The following is a 26,122-nucleotide window of genomic DNA, read 5'->3' as shown; positions in this document are numbered from 1 at the left end:
ATATGACCAAAAGTATGTATTCTATCACCATCTGCTGAAACCAGGTGGGGCAGTGATCCTTATCTCTGGGGGAGACATTATCTGCTAATGGGCCATCTGTTAAAACCAGGTGGGGCAGTCATCTTTATCTTTTCCATAATCCAATATCATCTGCTAATGGGCCATTAAGTCCCACTGTATGACAAAATTACATCATCCCATTGAAGATGCTCCAGCCAGGGGGAGGAGCCAAGCTTTTCCTACCTAGTTAAAAACTGAGATTTGAAACATCAAAGCAGCCTTTTTCCACTGGATTCCAGAGGAACACCAGACCTTTCCACATCATCTCTGGACCTTCAGAGTAAAACTTCACCTTCTACAGGAGCACTGCTCTAGCTGAACCACATCTGTAACTGCAGGAGGACTGTAGCCACCATTTAATGGCACTGCTACCAACACCCTGACTGACAGGGTGTCAGGCTGTATTCTGACTCTATCAGGGCTGGGATTGTTCTTTGTAATACTGTATTTCTATTTTAATTTTCCTAGTAAAGAACTGTTATTCCTATCTTTCCCTGAAAGCCCCTTAATTTCAAAATCATAATAATTTGGAGGGAGGGGGTTTACATTCTCCATTTCAAAGAGAGGCTCCTGCCTTTCTTAGCAGACATCTGTCTTTCAAATCTAGACAGATTTCTAGATAAATAAGAGCTGTCTGTTATCAAACAAGACTCTTTAACTATATGGTAAATCTGAAGAACCTCTTTTTAGAAAAAAATAATTGAAACTATCAGAATAGATTTCAGACTTTGGAGATTTGGTTTCTTCTTGATTCCCTGTACAGAGAGCATTGTGGTAAGAAAAACTATGTGTACTTCTCCCCTTTAACATGTGACACTATGAAAAACACAGTTTACAATCTCTCATAGAATGGGCCAGGTTGGAAGGGATCACAGTGGCTCATCTGGCCCAAATTCCCTGGTCAAGCAGGGTCATCCTGGAGCACACGGCACAGGATTGTGTCCAGGCAGTTCTTGAGTATCTGCAGAGAGGGAGACTCCACAGCCTCTCTGGGCAATCTGTTCCAGTGCATGGTCACCTGCACAGTAAAGAATTTCTTCTTATGCCAGGTAGAACTTCCTAGCATCAGTTTATGCCTTCTGTTCCATTGTCTCTTGTTCCACTGGTTGGCAGCACTGAGAAGAGCCTTTATCCACCCTTTTGGCAGCATCCTTCAGGAGATGTTGTCCTGAGGAGCCCAGAACTGGACACAGCACTCCAGGTGAGGCCTCACCAGGGCTGAATGCAGGGGCTGGATCAGCTTCCATGACCTGCTGGCAATGCTCCTGCCAATGTCCCCCAGTATCCCATTGGATTTCTTGGCCACCAGGACATGCTGCTGACTCAGGGGCAGCTTGTTGTCCAGCAGGAGCCCCAGGCCCTTCTCTGCAGAGCTGCTCCCCAGCAGATCAGCCCCAGGCTGTGCTGGTGCCTTGGGTTGTTCCTTCCCAGGTGCAGGACTCTGCATTTCATTGAGATCATTCTTCTTTGTCTGTCTTTCCATCCTGTCAACATCCTTCTGAAGCACTCTGGTAATGGCCAGTAATGGCCACTGCTCCCAGCTCTGTGTCCTCAGTGAATGTGGTAAGCAGGCATCTGTCTTTCAAGTCATTGATGAATAAGTTAAATAAAAATGGGCCCAGTATTGAACCTTGGGTGACACCACTGACACTACCTGTGCCAGGCCTCTAACAAGACCCTCTGCCACCTGTTAGGACCCTCTGGGATCTGCCATCCGCCTCACTGGCTGTTTATCCAGTCCACACCTCCTGAGTTTGCCTGTGAGAATGTTGTGCAACAGTATTGAAAGCCATGCTGAAGCTGAGGCAGACAGTACCTGCTGCTGTGCTGTCATCCATCCAGGTAGCTCTTTCATCGTAGAAGTCAAACACCTACTTCAGTGAACCCATGTTGACTATTCCTGATCACCTTCTTGTCTTCCCTAGGGACAGAGATGGCCTCAAAGATGGTGTTCCATCACCTTCCCAGGGATCAAGACGAATCTGACTGGCCCACAGTTCCCTGGGTCCTTTTTCTCTCCCATTTTGAAAACTGGGGTGACATTTCCTTTCTTGCACTCCTCAGCATTTCTCCTGATCTTCGTGACCTCTTCAAGGTGATCATGAGCAGTTTTGTTATGGTGTGCAGAAACTCTCTCAGCACTAGCAAATCCATCCATCAGGGCCTATGGACTTGAGTAGGTCTGTCCAGTTGTTTCAGACCAAATCCTCCTTCACTAAGGAAATATCTTCATTCCAACATTCCTTCACCCTGGTCTCCTCAGTCAGGGATCCCTGAGGCCCAGTCTTGTTAGTGAAGACTGACAGAAAGACATTCAGTAACGGTAACTTTGCCCTTTCATCTTCCTCTCCTACCATCTCCATTTAATAATGAGCCCATGTTATCTTTTTTTTTTCCCTTTTGTTATTGATGTATTTGAAAAGACCCTTTTTATTATGCTTGACAATCATCCTTAGTCAAGTTTAAGTGTAGCTAGGCACTGGCCTCCATAATTTCATTTGCATTTACCCTAACCACCTGTCTATATATATTTACTCCAGGTGGCTTAACCTTGCTTCCATCTCCTGTGTATTTCCTGCTTATATTTGACAGGTAATGACAGTAGCCGTCATACATCCATCCACAGAGGTCTCTTGCCCCATTGGCCCAATTTCTTTCTCATTGTGATGCATCATTCCTGAGCCTGGAGTACATGATCCTTGAATATCGACCCACCCTTCTGGATCCCTCTTCCCTGCAGAGCGTGTTCTCATGGGATTCTTCAAAAAAGATTGCTAATGAAGTTAAAGTTAGCTCTCCTAAAGTCCATGGTTATAATCTTTCTTGCCATCCCACTACCTCTTCAATACAGAACTCTACAATCTCATAATCACTACACCCAAGGCTGCCTCTCTTAAAAGATTTTCTTCTGCCTTTTAAAGACAATCTAAACACGTTTCTTTCATGAACTCTATCTTGCCTCCCAATCATTCTGTTGAGAATACAGGGGGATGTATAATGTCTACTGTGAAGACCCCATTGATTTCAGGTGCCTGGATGAGTTTTCAAATGAGATGATGAAATTTCCTTGAATGCTTCTAAGGTCAGAAATTCCAGAGGGCTGCACATACAACAATGAACTCATAGTTAGCAAGTAGGAGTGTAATGTATGCTTTGAGGTGCTCAATACCATGAGAAGGACACAGAAGTGGCAGGAATGGAATCCAGAGCTTTGGCACTGTATTGAACTGTCATAAACAGGAAATTTTTCTTCTTCTTCCTCTGATTCCACTTACTGTGCTTTTCCTATTCTTTGAAGTCAAGACCCTAGAAGAGAGGTTCTCTTTGAAAAGTTAAAGTGTTTTTATTGTTCTGATGTGACTTCTCAGCACAGCAGAGATGAACATAATACAAAAATCCAGTGGAAAAGACAGCATGTAAATATTCAGTCAAATACTGTAGGTTTCTCCCAGCTTGCTCTTAGCTTGTTCCTTGATTCCTGACTGCCCTAGTCACCCTTCTCAAATATAAGGCATACTAGAAGGTCTAGGAAGAGCTAAATGCAGTAAATTGCTCTCAAAACACCATGAAGAAGGAACAGCACAAAAAAAATCAGACACTTCTGCCATATACACTACTCCAAAACTATTTAAACTTTGCACTACTACAATGTCTTTATTCTCTGCTTCATGACACTCAACACATATGCTCAAGTTCACTTTGGTGATTAATCATTAAGCAATGCAGATACAGATAAACTGATTTGGAAAGAACTAGACTTAAGCAGTGTTGAGTGGACACAAGCTAGCCTGTTAAAATGGTCCCTGGTAAATTACTCTCTATTTAATAGAATGTTTATATTAGCTAAATTTTCCAGTTAAAGTCTCTGTCTCTTTAACTTTGTCTCCCTTTTCTTTTTTCCTGACACAGCTCCTCTTTTGAATTGTGTCTTCTTTTGACAAACAGTAATAGGTTTTCATAAACTGAGGAAAAAAAGCAGGGTCTCCCATGGAGAAAGCAGGTATGTGTTTTAACATAGATTATACCTTCAATGAAGTATATGTTTAGGAGTACAGTGCTCAGTGAAAATAAGTGATGACAATATATCCTTTTATTAAGCTGAAGGAGAGGAGAGAAAATACCTGGTTTGGCCACCATAAGCTACCAAAGAAAATCTCTCCTCCACCTCTTTTGAGTTTAAATTAATAAATATGTGCCAATTCTAGGGATTCACAAATCATCCCTTGAAATCTAATTATTACATCCAAATTTTTTAATCTCAAAAAGTGCCTACTCTTCAGACCCAATTATTTTTTCCGCTGTATTTTTTCAAATGTGTGAAATGGGAATGACCTTCAGGACAGAGTATCCATGGCTAAAATCTTGTCTTTACCTAAATCAATGGGAGTTTTTCCTAGGACTTCAGAAAGATCATTAGTTCATTGCCATCAAAACAATTAGGATCTCAAAATGCGTTTAAGGTTCTGATAATTGGAGCTTACTTTCTTCATGAGCTAGGCACTTCTTTATACTTCTCCTTTAAAATGTTTTTCTTGCTGCCACACTTACCATTATTAAAACTGTACTTAAAAATCAATCTGTCACCAGAATTATCCAACAAACAAATAATAAAAATGTTGGAGAAAGTTGGCATCGTTCTCTGTTTTGTTTCAAGACTTTATCTAGTGGCACAGAAAATAATTTATGCTATTCTTTGTGTATTATGAATGGCTAGGCTGTATTTAAACTGCATACAACTAGTAACAGCCACAGCAGCTTCCAGGAGAAAGGTGAGTCATGATGAATACCTCCCATAGACAGGAAAAAAAAAAAAAAGCAACAAGTCCAAAGGTTCTTTTAAAAAATACGGTGTCTTCTTCTTGATAAGAGCTGTCCACAGTGCCATATAAATTGAAAATCTGAGATGTATTTAAAACACTCTCCCATATCTTCTGGAACAGAGGTGTGTTGGGAAGATGATTCATTCTGTCTCCAGAGAGAAGAAAGATACTGTTCACACAGCACTTCTACTCACCAATTCTTGCAGCAGCAATGGTGTTGGCTTTGAAGGAAGCCAACTGTCCTGCTCTCCCAGCCAGAGGTAAAGAATTGCATTGGTGACCACTAGAGGGAGGATTAGGAATATAGTAAGTTGTCGGCAAAAGCCACCCATGATGAACCGCATGGGACAACCTACAAATCCCCCACTGCTGCCCAAGGGCAACAATTCTCGGATACTGCTACGGGCTGGCAAGTAAAATCCAATTTTTTTCGTCTTCTACAGAGAAGCTGCCATTGTGCATCCTAAGCTTTGGTGGCTGGAGGATAGGAGGGCTAACTAGGATTGAGTGAAGCACACTTACAAACACACAAAGACACATCTCCATCGCTTTATTTACAGATGCTTATTTTGCCTTCTTACTTTTAATCTCTTTACTTAAACTTTCTGCTATCCTTTTTCAACAACGTTTCCAGGAAAAACAAACATACCAGCTTCAAGAGAGTCTCAGAAGTATCAGGAGAGAGACACTGTGCCAAGATACACTGTAGTTAACAAAAAAGTCTGAACATATTAAAGGTACTTGAAAACAACAAAATCCACTGTGACTAAAATAAATATTCATTAAGATCTGAGGCATACCTGAAAGAAACGTTTTCAATTAGTCACCTAGATAATTATACAGTGAAGTGCATCTTGCAAATCAGTTTACCCTGTATCTTGACTGGAGTCTTACCTCCTGCACAAGTGGCAGAACATTCTGACCAAGGCAGATGATTCCATGCAAAGCCAACCTCATTGTCTCCACTGCCAGTGCGAGAGATCGGAACATTGAATTTATATTTTATCCCCAAATTCTGTTCCTGCAGCAGAATCTGTAGTTGAAAACAACTGGTTATACCATTAAAGCAGGCAAGCAGAGGGTAAACACAGTGACATTTCTTCTAGGCATGAGTTATGTTCTCTTGAATGGGAAGAAAGTAATAAAGGAAGTCATGGTAGCTCTTTTTAGATATTCCCCCAAAAAATCTGTACTAACTTTTAAAACATATACAAAGAAAAATATTATTGTCCAAGGCAAGCTTTAATTTTTTTCTCCCTTAACACTACTTCATTATTTCTGTCAATTCCTTATTCCTGACAAAATTTCATAATTTTGCTAGTTTCATAAATTTTACAATTTTTGCTAGTTTTTATAAAATTAATGTCTTCATGGAAAATAACTTGAGAGCTGAATAATTATGGGAGGTCAAAGCTAGAAAAGCACATTACTGTAGAAACATGCAGCATTTCTAAGTGAAGATTTATAAGAAGTACAATCCACATAGTTTTGAACCTATCTCTCCCCTTGTTAGCACTTCTAGTGACCACATTACTTCTAGTAATACTAGTAACACCACCAGGCTGCTGCTGAGGCCATTGTTTTCCCCTAGTGCAATAGCCAACAGTATAAGCTTGGTGGAATCACATGTGTGATTATTCTTAAAAAGAATAACAAAACTCTGGCTGCAGCCACACCACTGCAAGCAACACAGACAAAAGCACAACAATCACCATGAGTTTTATTCTATCTTCACTGTTGAACTGCACTTCTATATATTACCTGTCCAACACTAGCCTTTGACTCACTAATAAACCTTTTTTTTTTCATTGCTAATAGCACAAAATCAAGTTCGATGCAGCAATCTGACTCACCTTAGAGTTACTTTTCATCCATTTCTACTTTGCCTTACATTTTGCAGAAGCACATCTGCCTACCTTCACATGGCAAAAGAGCAGAGAACTTTCAGAAAGAAAGTCAGTGACACAGACTGAATGAAAGAAGGTGCTATAATTGTGTAACTTATTCTGTGTTGACTGTCTAGCTTATGCACAGCTACAGAAGAAAAAAAGGTTATTCAAATGTTTGAAAATGCTGCCTAAAATGTGGATACAATTATGCAATAATTATTTTCTACAAAAAATATCCTATCTGGTTCAAGCAATCACTGAACTGCAAATCTGGCATCTGACAGAGTACACTGGGAAAAATTCTTATATCCCTCTTCAAAATAGTAGTGGAACATCAGGCTCACTATTTCCTGTTGTCAGAGATGACATCAGGATTCTGGTCATCTCTTCTGTTACATTCTCACACTTTATAAAATCTTTTCAGAGCAATGCATGCCACAGTAAAAACCTTGAACATGGGTAATATCATTATATTCATTTTGTGGTAAGGCTATATATAAATGTCACACTCAGGCCAGGCTTAAAACTACTTTAAACGACAGAATTGTCAGAGACTGTCAAGTGCAGCAATATGCAGAGATATGATACATGGCCCATTCACAATTTTAGATACCATTACTGTGAACCACATTTACAGAGATATGGCTCATTTTCTGTTAGATTTTCTGATGCTCTTCTGATTATATCCCCATTTCATCACAATATTTGCCAGTCAGTTTTGAAATGTAGGAAACGTGTTATAACACTCATGCAAAGTCCCAGCTACACAAGCTGTATACTGTTTGTACACTCAACCTAATTTCATTCATGGCATTATCTTTTCTCAGAACACAAATACATATTTCACATGTAAGAAATATATTTATTATGGCTTTACCATGACTATGAGGTTTTCTGAAGTAGGGCCTAGTGCTTCCAAAGACTCTGGTTCATCTGTTGGCCTCTTGTAATGGAAAGCCGTTCCAGCAACATCAAACTTTCTTGGCCAGTCAATAGTCCAGGCACCATTAATATAGTAGTCATCCTCTTCAGATTTTAAAGCTTAAAAAAAAATACAAGCCACCTAAAAATTGGAAGCAGCATTTATAATGGAGAAGCCATTGTAAATTAATCACTAATCTGTTGTGAGCTTCAGCTGTAAATCACTGTTTATTCAAGCAATATAAAGTCTTGTCTTTAGCCCTGGTGAAAACATCCCTCATCTGAATCAACAATTTTGCTTCTGAAATAATCTTCAACATGTAGATTATTTTGCAGGCTTCAACAAGAAGATGCTGCATGAAATCAACCAGAATGCCTCATGCAACTTGCAATATATCTTCAACTTTAAAACTGACTCCATGTGCAATATATTCCGAACTACATGAGATACATACACATCTGAAATGTATAATCACTTATCAATCTCATCTTTAGATTAAGAAGCTGGGGCATGGGATCCCAGACAATGTGCGGAGGAAAAAGAGAGAAGGGACATTGTGTTTGACATATGGTACCAGCCAGCTATTGTTTTGTTGCCTATGTCCACTACTACTTTTTTACCTTATTAAAACACAAGTACAAAATATTTCTACTACAAACTAAAATATTAGCTACTTAATCTGATAAGATATTTTAGCCTTCTTAATTTACAGCCTTGAAACATGGAAGTACTATAGGCAAAACAAAACTTTCATAGCTAACCAACCATTAGGATGGGCAAGAACATGTTATTCAGGGATTTGAATTTGATATTCTATTAATACTATTACATTAAGTTCCTAAATATGAAACTGACATTGTATCCTAAAGTGAATATTTAGTTAATTAAATATCGACTTCTTGATTTAAGGTGAAGATGATCAAGTTCTACTTATTTATTTATTTATTTATTTAAAATGCATCATGTTTTTAAAGGAAAAACTTTCACAGCAGGACACGAGATTACTTGAGTTCATTTCCTTGTTATCGAGTATTTTATTTCCTCATATTGAGCATTGTGTCCTCATCCACTTCAATTCAAGTCTAACACCTCAATAGTGAAGTTGGCATGATTTTGCACTGAATCAAAAAGGATGAAAAAGAATCGAAAAGGTGTGGTGCATTTCAGTAACTCCGTGGAAGAGAATACATCATAAGTAAATACTAACTGTCTGATTACAAGTTAGCTGTATTAACAGCTAACTAACTATTCCTTCTGCTGCTTCTACTGTTTATAAGGTTTGGCCAAACCAGAAATTGTACCTTCAAACCACAATATAAATATATATTAATATAAATATATATAATATAAACTCTGACATTTTAATAGCTATCTGCTATACAATGAATGCCCTTACCAATGTAGTTTTTTGACATTGCCACTTCTCTTATTTCAATGTGCACAGAACCTCTTGGAATTTGAATCACTTCCATATATCCTGTAATAAAAAGATCAATTGTATTTGCTTTTTTTACTTTCATGCATTTTAAGTAATGAAACTAATCATTAATGAATTACTTACAACTAAAAATTAGTATGAGATATGGGATTCCAATGTACTTGAATGTTTTCTTTCATCTGATACAATGGAAAACCCATTGAACTTCATACAAAAATTTTTAACTGATAGCAAGAACTTAAGTGTTCAGGAATTCCTTTTTAAGCGCTAATAAAGTATTTTCAACAGTGTATCCTAAATAGTTAATATTTTAAATGTCATTAGGATCATAGGGTAATTCAAGTGTTAGAGGGCTTCAGTCAATCATTTAGTTAGTCCAACTTCCTGCTACAAGCAGGCACATCTAAGAGATCAGATTGAATTACTCTGAGCTTTATCCTGCTGGATCATGAAAAACTCCAAAGATGAAAACTGTACAACCTGTCTGGGAAATCTGATCCACTGCTAGACTGTCCTCCTCAGGAAACAGTTTTTCTTCCATTTGGTTAGGCACCTTTCTTCTATCAGTTTATAGCTACTGTCTTGTGTCCCACCATGTACCCACCAATGTAGAGCTCTGTTTTCTCCATGACTTCCTCACAGTATTAGAGGGCTCATACCACATCCCTATAAACCAGAGGATTCTCTAGGCTGAGCAAGGCCATTTGTCTCAACCTTTCCTCACAGAAGGTCAAGTTCCTGACCCCTGTAATATTACTGGTACCCCATTGGACAGAATTTACTGCAGTGCATGACTCCTTTTCCTGAATTATGGAGTCCAAAATCTGGTAGCACTAAGACTACAAGATTAACATTTTTTAGCTAAGTTTTAAAATATAGCCTATACATATTTCCTGAATTTTTGAAGTGATGAACTTCTGACATTTTCCTGTATTCTTGCTATTCTAAAATCCATGCATGACTATCAGCTTCTACCATATACAATAAAATAAGATGCAACATTACTCTTAATATACCACCATAGCTAAATACTGGAAAAAGCTTCACCAACAGATCTAAGCATTCAGTAATTATTTGGGATAAATCCAAGCTAATACACAAAAAACACCCCCAAAAAAACCTAGCAGGCAGAGTCAAGTGAATGACCAGCAGCAATGCCATTCTGGGAATGAAGGCAACATTGGTATTTGCTAAAGAGTCATCTTAAAAGCATTGTGCAACAGAATGGACATACATGTACATACCTCCTCTGGGCAATGAATCATTGAAGAAACCTTCAATGGCTTCACATGTACTCCCATCTCCTCCACAAACACGGCATCTATCTTCCTTAGCATCAGACCCCAAAATATTATCACAACCTACATGCTGAGAACAGATAAGAACAAATATTTTAACAGGATGATGGCCATGCACCATTATTTCTAAGGCTTCTTTGAAGTGACAAGTTTGAGGTATTTAGTTCTCATTTTATCTGTTGTTAATAACCAATACTTTAAATGGGTTTTCATTTTTCTGGAGATAAAAAAGGAGAATTCGCATTTTGGGTTGTTATCAAATCTTGATTAATAAGAACCTTGCATTTCTACTCTAACTTCCCAGAAGGGATTTCACAGTGTATTGCATATAATATAATTTTTATACTTATCAATAAATGGTTACTGATGTTGTTACACTGCTTTTCTAAGGTAAACATTCACTTTGTGATCCTTAAACATTTAGACAACACAAGTATTATTCTTAAGGCATTACAGCTTCATAGACCATATTTCATATGCTGCAGGGGAAACTTGCAATTTTTACAAGTATGAATGCAGAGTGTAAATGACTTCACAGTAAGAATAAATGCTGAGTGAAACATAATGAAAGGCTGAATTGCATGCTGTACTATACGAAAAAAAAAAAAAAAAGAAAATAAAGACAGAAACTTTGGGAAAAGAAAAGAAATAGGATGAAAGAGGTATGTTGTAACAGAAAGACTGTAGTTTGCCAGTATTTTTCCAGGACACATACAAAGAAGAAGGCAACTACATAACTGTCTAGTCTTTGTTTCCTGTCTAGCACTGTTATTTGCCATCTTGTAAACAGCTAACACATCATAAGAAAAGTTAAAATACTTTCAATAACTGACTAAATATTAGTATTTTAACTATTTACATTTCAACTTACTGATTCACTAAAATGACAGACACCCAACTTTCTCCACAGTTCATTCTCAACTTGAGATTCTTTCCATTAGTTTACTAAAACATGGCAAAAACTTTTGATCTCACTGTCATTCAATAAACATACCTCTTCAGCCCTCCACTTAGCGAAGCACTTCAGAACTAAGTTAAGCTTTAGTTATGTTCCTGATTTCGTTGAAATCAAATAATTTTTAGTCGCTAGTACTTTTTAAGCACTTAGTTCTAGTACTAGTATTAAGTACTTAATTAAATGCTTTGCTAACCTGAGGAAGCAGTGGAATATTAATAACCAAAAAATACAGCACAGAACCTCAGTTCTATTGAAATTTTTGTAATGCAGTTGTATAGGAATCTTACAAAATTATCAGATTTTTAGTAAATGGATAATACTTATATCATTACACATTTTTTCCTAGAACTATAGGGCAATAGTGATGACTTTCTGTTTCAATTGCATTAATACAATGATTTTTTGCAATGGGACGAACTTGTTAAACAGATTAATATGTTCACATTTAGTATTTTTAGGCATAGTGATGTTTTAACTGAAATGATGGAACAGGCCTTGGAAGAGTGCAAGAAACCTGTTAATTTCCTGTTGCCATTTCCATCAACTCTTCAACAGCAACCATAAAGCAAGAAAGAAAGATAAAATGGCAAATTCTACTAACGTCTGTGAGAAGTTACTGAAATTCAAATTATTTGTCTATTTTCTTTTCTAACTTTTTGTATCAATCTTACACTTTTATTAAAAATACTGACCTGTTAACACTCCCTTTCATGTAATATACAAGTACTATAACTAAATACAGGTGACAGCAGACACAACAAAGTAATCAATAAGTACTTATAAAACATTTGTACCTTGCATTCTCCATTGATACAGATATCCAGTGAATCAGCATTGCACTGAGTCCCATCTATTACTGCAGGAGCACGTTCAGTGTAAAAATTATACCCTTCAGCCAAGCAATTTAATGCACATGGTTTAACCCCACCTGGACAACAAAATCAAATGAAATGAAAAAAAATAACAAAACCGTAAAAAAGTAAGGTTTAGTTAAAAATATTATATATAAACTCCTGCAATTTACAATCTTATACCTGACATATACAATATACTTTATTTAACTTCCTCTTAATAATTTCTGTACTTGACTTTTCTCTTTTGCAAGAAAGATTATTTCACACAGTAAGATATGACAAGGTTTGCTAGGTCCATAATAATGCCTTTATGCTGATACAATCCTAATGGTTGCTGAACAATCTAAAACAATGGCACCACTGCACTCTTTGAAAAGCAGGAATAGCAAAGATTGTAGTGATAGAAGTATATGAAAACCAAGATCAGAAAATTTCAGTTGAGAATTCAGTCCTATTGAATTACACTACATATCACACCACAGGGTCATCATGACCTTTTGTTAAGCTTTTAATCCAAAAATCTCTTTGTATAACCATTTAGCTGTAAAATTAAAAATCATTGGTAAATCATTCAAGTCAGTAAAGTATAAAAAACCACAAATTATACCATCCAGCTTTAGAATAGGAAAAAATCAATAAATTATTATATTAAAAATAATGCAATTATTGAAGTAGTCTTTAGAGACTCCTATAAATGCTTTTACTTCTTTCTCATTTTCCTTATATCTTCCTTACTTTAGGAAAGGCAAACTCATTGTGAGAACACTTAAGACTAAACTCATCACTGTAGCATGAGAGGCACCTGCAGATCACTTATGGAATGTGTAGTTTCTTGTACAGGTGAAGGTGGGGAATGCCTCCATATTTTTAAAGTGGAGTCTCTACAACAATGCTGACTCCCTTTCATACCAAAACAAAATCTACTAGAATAAAGACATTTTTCTCTTCAATAACACTTGTAGCAACTGACGAAAGTACAAACTGAAAAATCTTAGCTCATGCTAATTTAGTCAAAACATTATATTTACAAACACTACTCTCTGTAAAACATTAATATAATATTGAAATCTTCAAATGTGATAATGGTTTTGCAGTGCTAACCCTTACCTCCAGTGTAGGGTTTCCAGTTATAATACTTTCCCCGGAAAGGCATATTGTCAAAATCCGCACATTGCTTCTCTCTAAAATCACGAGCCCCTGAAGGACACGGCTAAAAAATGACACAAACCAGTTAATTTATTGCAAATATAAACATGAAAGGAAATGCTTAGATGCTTATACTGCAAACATAATCATACAAGGGATTAGAAGATTTTGCCTTGTGGCTCTGACTCGGAAATTTGCTTTATTACTTTACAGTTGAAGTGTCTATTTCCAATCTTAGGCTGGCATGAAATAGCAGAAGTAATTTAAAGAAAGGTAAGTGTTACGTAACAGTTTCCATAAAACTGGAAAATCAGAATCCTGTCAAACTATGCGTCATAATCAATCCATCAGTTACCTTCTTATAAACACATTAAAAACAGCTGGAAAAAAAATTTGGTTGGAGCTGTAGGTTCAATTATCCTGTACTAAGCAGCTGTACTGAGACACATTATTAAGACATCGTGAAAAAAAACATTTCTAGAGAACTATATCACTCCTGCTTACTTGTAGCCTTGACAAAAGTATTTTTTAAGGTTGAGAAAGAGAATAGGTAGCATGTCTGGCTCTGATTATCAGCCTTCATGCATCAAGAAATAAAAATTTTCATTTAACTTTTCATTGTTTTGCATTAACAACTACAAAACCATGAAGTAACTTTTTTACTTGGATTGAGGGTAGATATAAGCAAAATTAATCTTAGAAAGAATTAAAGGAGAAATAGAATTCTTTGCTGTTTATAACATTTTTCATCAGCAGATTCAGAGTAATCTTGAATATAATCTCATCTCATTAAACATTGTTATCAGTGTTTAAGTACCTACTGAAATTGCAATCTCCATCAAAGTATTTAAAACACAGATTAAAATCCTGTTTACAGTAAAAGAGAAAAGGATTTTTTTGAGAGACATAAGAGGTGTTAATAAATATTACTATTTTATGAGCAAGAGAAAAGTCCATTTTATGGAATTTTACTTGTCTTCTTGTGTACCTAAGCCAGTTAGCACTTCCTAGAAATCTGAAATGCATTCAAATGAAAGGAAGTTCAAGTTTTAGCATCTGTTAACACAGATGCTAAAAATTTATCACACAATGCAAATGTAAACATAACAATTATAATTCTCATACAGTAATCAAGAACTCATGATAGCTAGCCTATTGCCATATGATTCAAGATTGTTAATTTTTTTTCTGCTATTCTGAATCAGTATAAATTAAAACAGTGGACATTAGAAAGTATTTGTATTTTTAATTTTCTCCATTACTTTGTTATCTCCTTTTAATTTAAAATACATTTTTATGTACAATGCAGTAACTGGTAAGAACAGAATAGTGCAACTACTTTTATTCAATAATCCTTCAGATAATAACAATAGGAGTTCAAAACAATTACATAAATTTTTTAAATAATTAATTTTAGAGTGTTTTTAATTGCAACACAAATTAAATTTGCCTCTTTGTATCACATTCTCCAAGCAGTGGAAGGATCAGTCTTGACATCGCTAAAAGTTAGAGCTTGAAGTACACTTCTTCAGTCACATTTGCTCAGCTCCTAATCTACACAACTGGTATTTAATTGCACTGAATCTCCTTACAAGTTAAATAAATCACCTCCACAATGAAACCCTTTTATTAAATAGTTATACTAGGACAAAATAATAAAATATGAAGATGAGTAAATAAGTTTTTCCTATATTTTTTTTAGTATCTCACCAATATCTGACAGGAGGTAAAACTAAAGGCTGTGATCACTAGAAATGCATTGAAAACTGAGTTTGACAAACCCAGTTGCCTTCCAGAGCACAGTAACCTGCTTAGCTGCTGTTGGGTGAGTGGTCAGCATTGCTTGGCCAGATTTCTCCAAGACTCTCAGAACTGCTTCCCACAGCCTCCTCCTGGAGAAGCTGTTTGTGTTGTGGCCTGGACAAGGGGTCCATGGCAGGGTGGGCTCCAGGCTGACCCAGGGGAGTGGCCAATCCCTTCTCTTCAAACTGACAGCCTGGCACAAGGGGAATTCCCAGGAACTGATACCAGGCCCAGGGCTGTTTAATTTCCAAAGTGATCTAGAAGATGGGACCAAGTGTGGTGAAATTTTGCAATAGGAGCAAACCGTGTGAGGAGGTGGACGCTTGGGAATGTAGAGCCACTCTGCAGAAAGACCTGGATAAGCTGGAATAGTGGGCCAATGAGAGCATTGTGGAGTTCAGTGAGGACAGTTTTGCAGCTGGGAAAGCAGTGCAGGAGTGCAGCCCAGGCTGGGATCTGCCCAGCTTGGGAGCAGCTCTGTGGGAAGGGGCGACGCTCCTGGTGGGCTCAGCTCCGTCTGAGTGACCTGAGTGCTCCTCAGCACAGAAAGGGAGCAGATCCTGGGTGGCTCCCACAAGGGCTTCACCAGCAGGGGTGAAGTCCCTTTCCCAGCCCACACAGTGCTTGTCAGGCCACACTGGAATAAATACTGTGCTCAGCTTTGGCCCCTGGTGCACAGCACAGGTGTGGACAGGCTGGAGAGGGTCCGGAGGAGAGCACAGAGGCAAGCACGGGGTGGGAAGCCTGGCACGTGAGGAATGGCTGAGGGAACTGGGTTTGTTCAGCCTTGGGAAAGGAAGGCCTGGGGGAGGCCTTAGCCACATGTTGCAGCATTTGAAGGGTGGCTACAAAGATGGAGGTTCTGTCTTTTACAAGGACTCACACAGAGTAGATGTAATGTGTGCAAGTAATTCCTAGGCAGATTCTGATGGAATACAGAAGAGAAACTTTTTTTCAATGAGAAATATTGGCCATTGGAATAATTTCCTTAGAACAGTGGTAATTTCCCAACCAGTGGATACTTTTAAGATTTGGGTGAAAAGGGTGATGGGCCATCTTGTCCAAGCCATGTTTTTGCAGAGAAATATTGGACCAGATATTCCTTGAGGTCCCTTCCAACCTATAAAAATTCTAGGCATAGAAAGGCAAAAAGATTACTACAAGGTGAGACACAAAATGCGTTTACAAAATGTCATCTCTTTGGCACTATCTCTTTGTGTAAGTGTTCTTTTCCTAACGTAAATGTGCAATAACTCTTTTCTTTACTGGGTAAGATATTTCTCTCTTTTTCATGCAATTACAGTTCATGGATAACTCTTGTCAAGCTAAAGACTGCTTATGTCTCCAAATGTAGTCTCTTTTATGAGACTGCAAATCATGAGGTAGGAATCCAGCAAGCATATGAGAACTTAAAATCATATTTGAAGAAAGTCCTGAGAAGAAGATGTTTTGATTTTAAAAACTAAACAAATTGTTGAACCAATACTGACATAACACCTGCTCATCTTGGAGTTTGGGGTCAGGCAGATTGCAGCAAGTGAATTTGTTGTTTCCTATTAACAAAGGTTTATACAACCTCTGAGAGAAAATGGGAAATAAGCCAGAGAGTGACAGTTCAAACCCAGATACTATTACAAAATGTGGCTTCTCACATGAGCTAATTTCAGAAAAAAAAATTGCTTGAAAATATTAAAATGATGAAAGCAACAGACAATATCTTTGAATGTAGGCATAATGAAAGAACATCCTCCCTCCAAAAAAACCCCAACATTATGTTAAGAGAAAGTATTGTAAAACAATAAACTTTTAGAAGTATGTATGTATACACACACACACATATACATGAAATATTTCCAGAATTTGTAACAAACCATGTTGTTCATCATATATTTTAAAAAGGACACTTTTACAATTTTAGAGTTATGTCAATTTAAGATTCATGTCCATATAAATATTTTAAATAAATTAGTTATTATAATTGAGAAATCATGTTTCTTATGATTCTACTAGAATTTTGCATTTTTTTTAAATTAAAAACATTTTGTTGGAAAAATGCATTTTTTTTTGTTAGAGATAATGTGATTGGTGGTAGAAAAATTTTTTCTCATGAGTGTATTCTTTCTACCACCCTTATGTTTCCAGAACTTATTAGCTAATGTTATTTTCTGCTGATCTCAATGTTTCCATTAGCAGATGCCTTCAGAATTAAGAAGTCATATATGGCTTTGGGAGTGCTTGATGAGAAATTAGTCTAGTAGGAGTGTGTGCACTGTTTCCAAAGGATTAAAATGGGAAAAAAAAAAAGAAAGACAAAAGAACTAACTCATGTCTGCAAGAAAATTGAAGTCAAAATGAGGTTATGAACAGTAGGCACTTTAGGCAGGGACATGTTGAAATTTACAGATGGGCAATGAATATCAGCACTGCAAAAGAAACTTCAACAGGAAAAATGTACAAACAGTACATTATTCATAAAAACAAAAACAGATTTGCATGCTCTTAACACTTACATTAATCATCATACCATTCCATTAAAACTGTCAAGCACTAAGAACTAACATAAATCCTGAAAAAAAACCTACTAGTGTCTCTGATTCTTAGTGACGTAGAATCCTAAACCATTAAGACTATAAATTTAGATTTCTGTAAATACCAAGATGTTCACACACTGGAAAGACATACAAAAAAAAACATGCTGAAAAATAAATCATAAACTGTAAGAATGGCATTTCCAAACTGCCTGGGTTGAGTTTGCAATTGGTTGTTTTTCAGGCCTAGACAATGAAATCTCAAGTTCCCCTTCCAATACTTTGTCAAAATTACTGATTGAAATATGAGGATAGGTAGGAAACCAGTATTTCAGAATAGAGTGCTGTAATTTTTAAACATTTCAATAGATTGTTGCAGTGGTTTGAATGGATACAAATCACTACACTTGAGTATGAACAATTAGCTGTGAAAGCACAGCTGATGAGCGACCTCCTAAACAGTGCTTTTAAGAAAGAGTTTTGGGCATAATGAATCAACTTGGACTAAATGGACATTGTCACTACCATAAGAAAAATTAACAAAATACTAAAATGAATGAACAGAATCCCATCACTAAGGTGACAAACTAGGTTTGAAATTAGTGTTCTCTCTGACAGGCCTCAGCTAGTGCAGTAGTTTGTGCACCATACTTCAAGATATGCTTTACTGGGAATCCCAATAGTTGCCAACATGGAGATGGTCTGATGTAAAGAAAACTAAGAACAGACTTGATAGTAATCTGCAAACACAAGAAAGGTTCCAGTCTAGGGAATTATCCCAGTTATCATCCTACTGAGGAAAAAGTAAGTAGGAATCTTAAAGGATTGAAAAACATACATTGTATTTCACGAAAATTGTACTGACTGTATTGAAAAATCCTAATGTTATTTCCTGGATTGGAGCTATTTCAAAACAGGTCAGGTGCCTAACCATGAGTTAAGAATGGTTTATTGAGAATTATTTTGTCTTTGTGCCAGGGAATAGCCTGAATGGCCTCCTCAGAGACCTTCTGTATGTTTCTCCTCTGACTCTGAAAACTTCCTCTCTGAAATAAATAAATAAAGAATAGGGGAAGTAAAAAAACAACTAAGAACAAAAGTGTCTGAAAAGAGACAATTCATTTTATTGCAGAGTATCATCTGATAAAACAGACCCATTCAAATAAAGATTGTACCAGGACAGACAAATGCAAAGATAGGCATCTACAGAAAAAAACAAACAAAACCACAGTCAAGGTTCCAGAATGATGCACTGGATTTGGAAGATTGGACAACTAGAAAAGTTTTCCAGCTCTTATGGGACCAGCATCTAAGCTTCAGTTTTTATTACTACACTGTGGCCACTTCTTGGCTGTGTGAACAAGCCAACTGTAATCAACAGTAAGAAAGCAATTTTTAATTCAGAAATGTTTAATACTACCTATAGATGAGATTAACCTCCAGAGAGAAATTTGCAGGGACAAAAATTATGATAACTAATAATGATGATAAATGCAAAATTTTTCAAAGAATCACTATATCAACTGCTATATTTTCCTGAATAATCAAAAGATGAAGATATGAAACAATATCTTTAGGTATAGATCCTCTCAACATTACAAATTTCCTTGATTTAAGATGAAAATTAATATGAATTTAAAGCTAAAATGGTAGGAAAGCCTTTTTATCAAGCTTTTTTAAAAGCTACTGACCTGTAATTTGACTTTGAAAATTATTACTGAAATTCTTTATTGATGTGTATTTTTTCCTGGTTTTAATTTTAAGTTAGTTGAGTTTGTAATTGAGGTTCATAATTTGACCTTACACATTTATACTGTATCCCACCCCTTCAGGTCCCTGTCCAGTGGGCTTAGCTCTAAAATGGAACTGCAGGATCATTCTGGTAATTAAGTAACTAGCAAATACCTGGTGGCAAAACAGCAGTTTTGACTACATATGCACAGAGCAAGCAAGATGATTTTGCAATACATAAGCACTGAACATTATAAAGGTATGAAAACTGTAAGAGGGCTTTAAAGTAGGCTCATGGAGGATATTTTAACCTGTGGCAGTTGATGTGGTGCAGATACGACATGAGTTCCAGCAATCTTTAGACACATAGCTTTTGGAAACTCACAAGGTAAACCAAAAGAAAATCATCCCTTGACTGTCAAGTCTATAATTTATTTCTTAAAAACCTGGTATAAGTGTAAGATAAGACAGTGGGCTAGACAGGTTTTTGTTCTGATGATCCTTGTTCACGTTTACTGTGGAAGCTCAAGTTGAACTCGCTCCAGGCCTTAATGCAAAGGCACTAGCTAGACACCACATCGAGATAGGATCCTAACATTCACCAGAACACACAGGGTCTGCAATATAGATGTGCCTTTTGGGACTGTTTACCAATTTAACACAGAATCCATACACTTTCTGAACTGGAGAAAAAATGCATCCATTGCTGCTAAAACGTAAACCAGTCAAGTTGAGCACAGTGAAGCAAAAATTACTTACATCGGTATTACAGGAACGGTAACGTTTCCTTTCACCAAGACAGTATTTGCCTCCACCTGAAGGTCTGGAAAAACATGTTTATGTGTTAGGGTATGTACTAGAACAAACACAACTTCATGCAATACATGAATGCATTCTTAATATTAATACAAGTCCAAGAGATAATATATATAAAATACACTGGAGTTTTAAGATGAGATTTTTATAAGAATTGTATCTTTGACTTGCATCACCCAAAATATTACTGGGTACTTGAAAAATCATCTCTCATAATGTTAATGTAGTTTGCATAAATTCCAAGCAGTACAGTTTAATTGTATTTTGAACATAATAAAACAATGTTGATTTTAATTATTTGCTTGCTTTAAAAAATTAAAATGAGTAATGTGTAAACAACTTATATGATACTTTTTTTTTTTCAATCATCTCATCTTGAAAATCAACAAAGACTGGTTTTATACAGCAAAGACTGTATATTCTAGTTCAGAAATTTTACTCTGATTTGAATTAATCAATATTAAATCTGAGGAAACTCCACAGTAAGCAGATTTCTATCAGCATAAATAATTGCCTGTTAAATTCCCAAACTGTTCAAAAACAGTATCTATCTTCCACAGAGGTCAAATAATGAACTAGCTTAGACTTATATGGAAAATTATTCAGACATCAGCTCTTTGGCTTGCAACTTGAAAGCAGAAAGAAAAAAATACTTTGTGAGACTTTCATAACAAAAAATTAACTAAAAAAATTAAATCAATACTATTTCTCATATTACAGTACTTAACCAGGAAATGTTTTATTAGTATGTTGTTGATACATATAGATAATTTCTGATTTTGAACTCATTGAGTAAGTACTGATATCAGCCAGATTAGGTAGTTATTGCTAATAATAGGGGACAAATAGACCACCTTAATTAGCAGTGATATGACATTATGGTATCTGTCTTGCAAAGTGCAATAGAAAGCTGGTGGACACACTGGCTTGGAAAATACAAATATAAGAAACAAATAACCTAAGTGAACAGAGAGCTGAAGACAAGAAAAGGAGTGATAAAGACATAGAATGAATTTTCATGAAAGAAAACACAAATGACTTTCAGAAAAAGTTGTCTTAAAAACCAATAGTGGTGACAGAAATAGTGACTATGAGAAATGACAAGAGAGAGTGGAGTAATAAATCTATCCTGTGAAGACCTGTAGCTGTGGTGAGGTAATCAGAACAGGTAAAAGCCAAAACAGAAAAGAGCAGTGATTCATTCAGCAAAGAACAGTGATAGAAATAAGCATTCCTCATTTAAGAAGAGATAGTGACAGAGAGAGGATCACTTACCTGACAGAACTCTCTGGAACAGTGCTCATTGGAAAACAGACAGATTGCAAGACAAGTACAGATATATACAACAGATCAAGCTGTAGTGGAGAAGTCAGCCCCTCTTCAGAAGACAAACAGACCAGGAGAGAGTAGTGGCAGGGAAAAAAGATGCTGAATTGTTTTAAGAGTCAGTAGGAAGTCACAAGTGAAGTGTTGGGCAAAGCAGCATATATATATATATATACGCACATATATATATATGTAGTATGCAATATAATATTGCTACTTATGGTTTTTATGTAAGGAGTTATATTGAAAACTTTGGAAATACTGTGTTGAGTTTGGAGTTTATTGTTTTTAAGTAAGTAACTGGCAATTGTTAGTTTACATCTGAATCAAGCATTAAAGGAAATATGCCGAAAGAAGGAAACTTGTCTAAGGCATCACTTAAATATATTTTCATGAACAACAAGTCACATAAATAAAACCATTCTGGTTACTGTTAAATATAAATCCAGCTATCTTTACAGTACATAAGACACATTTAAAATGTTAAAAGTATGTCTAGTGAACTCCTGTTTAAGCATTTCTGTCTGCTATTTTGAAGACAAATGTTGGCAAACTAGCAAAACATTTTTACAGATAACAAGTGAAACCACAGTTTTGAATTATTTCCAAATGTGTTTTTTTGTTGGCTCCAGCTTACTTTAGCTACTTACGCTGGACTGTCACAGTGTCTTATGGATGAGGAGACGCCTCCCCCGCAGGTCCTGCTGCACTCTCCCCATATTGACCACGGACCCCAGCCCCCATCTATGCTCTGGGGCCAAGTGCCAAAAGGTACGCACTCTCCCTGATAACACCACTGAAAGATTTCACAAAAGAAACACAAAATTAGCTTGGAGGCTGACAGAGTTATCAAGACAGAAAAATATAAGGGTCAGACAATGACCAATTATAGGCATTAGCATTCCCTGTATAGATAACAAGACTAGTATTTTACTTTTTCTAGCCATGTTTAGACATTGGTGAGGGTGTGTGTGATTTGTTAAATGTCTCCACTCAGTCCTGAATTATAGGACCCTAACACACACCAGAAGTATTTTTTATTTCATCAGCCTCCTTAATGTTTCACAATTAAGGGACTACAAGTTGCTTACATTCTTTTAAACACTAAGATTCATTTCCAAGCCCAGTTTGGTAAAAGACCCTTCACTAAAGATTCAATATAAAGGCTTCATTACAGAAAATGAAAAATTCCGACAGTATTTTTAAGAAAGTATTTATTTTTATAAAAGAAAATTGAATGGACAATGAAGGAAGAATTTGTTGCAGTATTTCATTCACTAACACTACAGTCATAATAAAAGTAGTGCAGAAACATTAGACATGGTATAGAAAATCATTTTATAATAGTGACTGGCGAGTTGTTTGGGACAGAATGCAAATGTGTACTTCACTCATGCAAACACTTAAACCTTGCAATATTATTACTTAAATCAGAAATACAAAATGACAGACAATTTGCCCAAATTATTAAGTATTAAAACCAGTTTATAATTTAGTTAATCTGACACCTTTTCTAAACCATTCAGTAATTCTGAAACCCATATTTTGGTTATATTCTGGTGTCTATTTTATCACTAAGAATTTGAAGTAGCTTAACTAGATACCTTTTCCTACTATTGCAGGCTAAGGTGACAACCAATTACAGGCTTAGCAGAGCATGAACTCAGGTCTATCATAACCTTTATTTGCATATTTCCTTTCCAAAAACTGAACAAGTGCTGCATTTAAACTCCCTTGACTTTCTATATTATTAGCCCTTTGCAAAAATAAATACAGATAACTTCTATGTCCAAAACCAGCCATATGAATTTGACACACTGAGACATGCACAGAAGAGATGGACAGAGAGATATATCCCTGTCCTTCTGTAAAGTGCTACTGGAAGACTCAGTCTTAACTTGAGTAACAGGTACAGCAAAGCTGAGCTTTTTTTACCTCTTCTTGGGAGTTCAAATGTACAGACTCAGTCAGAACTTTATTGGAGGATAGCACCTTCATAGGGAGCTTCTCTTAAATCTAGACTAGTATTGAATGTCTGTGTAACACAATTCATGCCATATAGTGAGTGAACTCACTTTTTTTGCTAGTATAGATAGATCCAAAAAGCACAGTGCTTTGCAATGCCTTTAATGACACAATAAGGATGGAGAATAAAGTATTTATGAGAGCTAGAAGAGTGCCTAAAATCATGTTTTTCTTCTGTTCACAGTGATTAATTAATAGAAATTCCACTTACTAAATACTAAAATCTCCTTGTTATAATGTATTAAGGATGCCACGAAAGTGCATGAACAGATATCTAATGCTAAAGTCAAAAGCTAAAAATGAAAATGGTTCTAAGAGTAAAATTGTAAGCAACTAATTACTTGTTTTTAATAATTTAAATATAACTTAAATTATATTACATAAATTACAACCATATCAAGATCCAGACTAAGAAATGCAAGATACTCAGATTTAAAGTTCAACTCATAAGAATATCACATATATAGAAATGAATTTGTAAACCATCCTAATTCTATACTGTTAGAACTACAGAGGAAATGGACAGGTGAAATTTCCCTGCCTTATTTTTCCAAAGCTGTATAAAATCCCTATAGTGTGTAGTTTCCACTTTCATGCAAACATTGTCTTCCACATTTCCATGCTGCCCTGTAAAATCTCTTTAAATGCCTCATTTTCTCTTCTACTGAACATAAATCTGAGGATTTAATGCTCACCTCTGTGTCTCTTCTTAATTTTCCAGTAAAAATTAATCTTTCACTAGAAGCCACTGATGCATAGAATCTCTGCCAGAGTAATTAAAATTGTCAAAAATCGTCATTATTTCCAATGTGACTATAGAAATATGTTACCTCCACAAATGACAGCAACCTCATCTGCTATAATGAGGTTAGGACTGTTGAATAATCACCATATGAAGAAGGAAGGGGAGGTGGCAGCTATTTTGAAAGAACAGGTCTTCATGGAATGTTTAGATCTGAAAAATTAATTATTTTCTAACATTGAAAGAATAATTTTTCATTTTTTCAGCAGAAAGATAACAGTCATACATTCAAATATGCATAAAATATGCAAATCTCTGACAATAAACCCTCTGAAATTTTTCCTGAAGAATTGAGTAATGAAAATAAAATAAAATATGGTGGCACATTGGGAGATCACTTTTATGAGTATTAGCTGCTTAACAGAATGAACATTTATAACAGTATGATTTTAGAAAAATCACACAGTCAGTATTCTAATATTGAGAAAAATTGTTTTCTTATTTTGTATGAGAAAGAAAAACATCAGTGTAAATTTAAATTTTAACTCCTAATTTTCAATTAATGATTCTGCAATTATTTTGCAAGAAAGCATAATGTTCAATAATAACTTACATTTATCTTATGTTAATGTCCAATGAGAAGATAAATCATCCCATAATGTAGTGAGGTAAACTGTCCTTTCAGCACTGCATTTTTATTTTCTGCATATTTCCCCCTCTTTTACATCCCTAGCATGGATAAAACCTATGATCTACAGAAAGGGTCGCCATTTTAATTACTTTAAATTAAAACATGACATAAGTATTCCTATAAGTTTTGTTTTACTGTTTTATAAGCACAGTTTCTTCATCAGTGTGTTTTTTAAAATCTGTCAGTTAATTTACCTTCAAAAACACATCTCTGGGAATACCAGAGAGAAACTTTATGCTTATTTAAACTTCTTGCTACAAAACAGGAAAAGAGTACCTTTTTGAACCCAGCTGATTTGTAAAACTCTTCACCAAACCATGAACATATTAAAGCTTCAAAACAGAACAGATGTAACAAGAAACCATTTTATTGTTTTTCTCTGTATGCAGAAGACAGCTGAATAATTCTCATGGAAAACACCCTAAAAACCCTCAGGTGTAAGCAGATGTCTATCAGGGAAAATTTCAACCCAAAGGGTTAAAATCTTGACAGGTTTTTGAAAACAGCTGAAAAAATGTTTTATTATATAAGATCACGCTATTTTAATTCTGCCAACAAAATATTAATATGTATTGCATCAAGTAATGCTTTGAGTTTTTCGTTACACATAATATATAAATAAATATCTAAATACAATTAAATATTCTGAGATCTTGTTAGGTTTTTAGAGCTGGAAATTTCATTTATTATATATTTGGACAGAATCTATCAAATAAGCTTAACTTGGTGAGGGCCTTTAGGCATGATTGCAGTACAAATGTAGCAATAATAATAATAACAACAACAAGAAGGTGTTACAGCGCAGTAACCTATTTATTTCACATTACTCTTTGGGAAAGGAAATTACATATTTGGAAAGGGCTCATGATTTCTAGTTTATTGCTACCAGGAACTATTAATTCACAGGAAGCTTTGTGGATACAGTTTATAAACACAGTTCTCTGTTGTTAAAAGGCATTTTTGATTAACAGGTTTATCTTTCTAAAATGACATGGATTCTCTCATTTCCCTCTAAAATCTAACAGTTGAACAAGATAGTGGTGACTGGAAAAAGATTTTTGGTAGAGAGCAAACT

At 35.8% G+C, this 26,122-nt stretch overlaps 1 protein-coding gene across 3 annotated transcripts in view; it reads right to left on the bottom strand.

Annotated features, from left to right (window-relative positions):
* Positions 1 to 26,122, bottom strand: part of ADAMTS6 (ADAM metallopeptidase with thrombospondin type 1 motif 6) — a 140,937-nt gene that overhangs the window by 22,456 nt on the left and 92,359 nt on the right. For all 3 annotated transcript variants that reach the window (XM_079330496.1, XM_079330497.1, XM_079330498.1), the window contains 8 exons: positions 22,240 to 22,385; positions 20,207 to 20,270; positions 13,347 to 13,449; positions 12,180 to 12,313; positions 10,374 to 10,497; positions 9,088 to 9,168; positions 7,647 to 7,810; positions 5,775 to 5,913 (listed from right to left, as the gene is read on the bottom strand). In XM_079330496.1, coding sequence (XP_079186622.1) covers positions 5,775 to 5,913; positions 7,647 to 7,810; positions 9,088 to 9,168; positions 10,374 to 10,497; positions 12,180 to 12,313; positions 13,347 to 13,449; positions 20,207 to 20,270; positions 22,240 to 22,385 — 955 coding nt within the window. The remainder of the gene's footprint in view (positions 1 to 5,774; positions 5,914 to 7,646; positions 7,811 to 9,087; positions 9,169 to 10,373; positions 10,498 to 12,179; positions 12,314 to 13,346; positions 13,450 to 20,206; positions 20,271 to 22,239; positions 22,386 to 26,122) is intronic.

The sequence above is a fragment of the Erithacus rubecula genome, assembly GCF_903797595.1.
Source record: "Erithacus rubecula genome assembly, chromosome: Z".
Classification (NCBI taxonomy): Eukaryota; Metazoa; Chordata; class Aves; order Passeriformes; family Muscicapidae; genus Erithacus; species Erithacus rubecula.
This window is presented reverse-complemented; position numbering and strand designations above follow the sequence as displayed.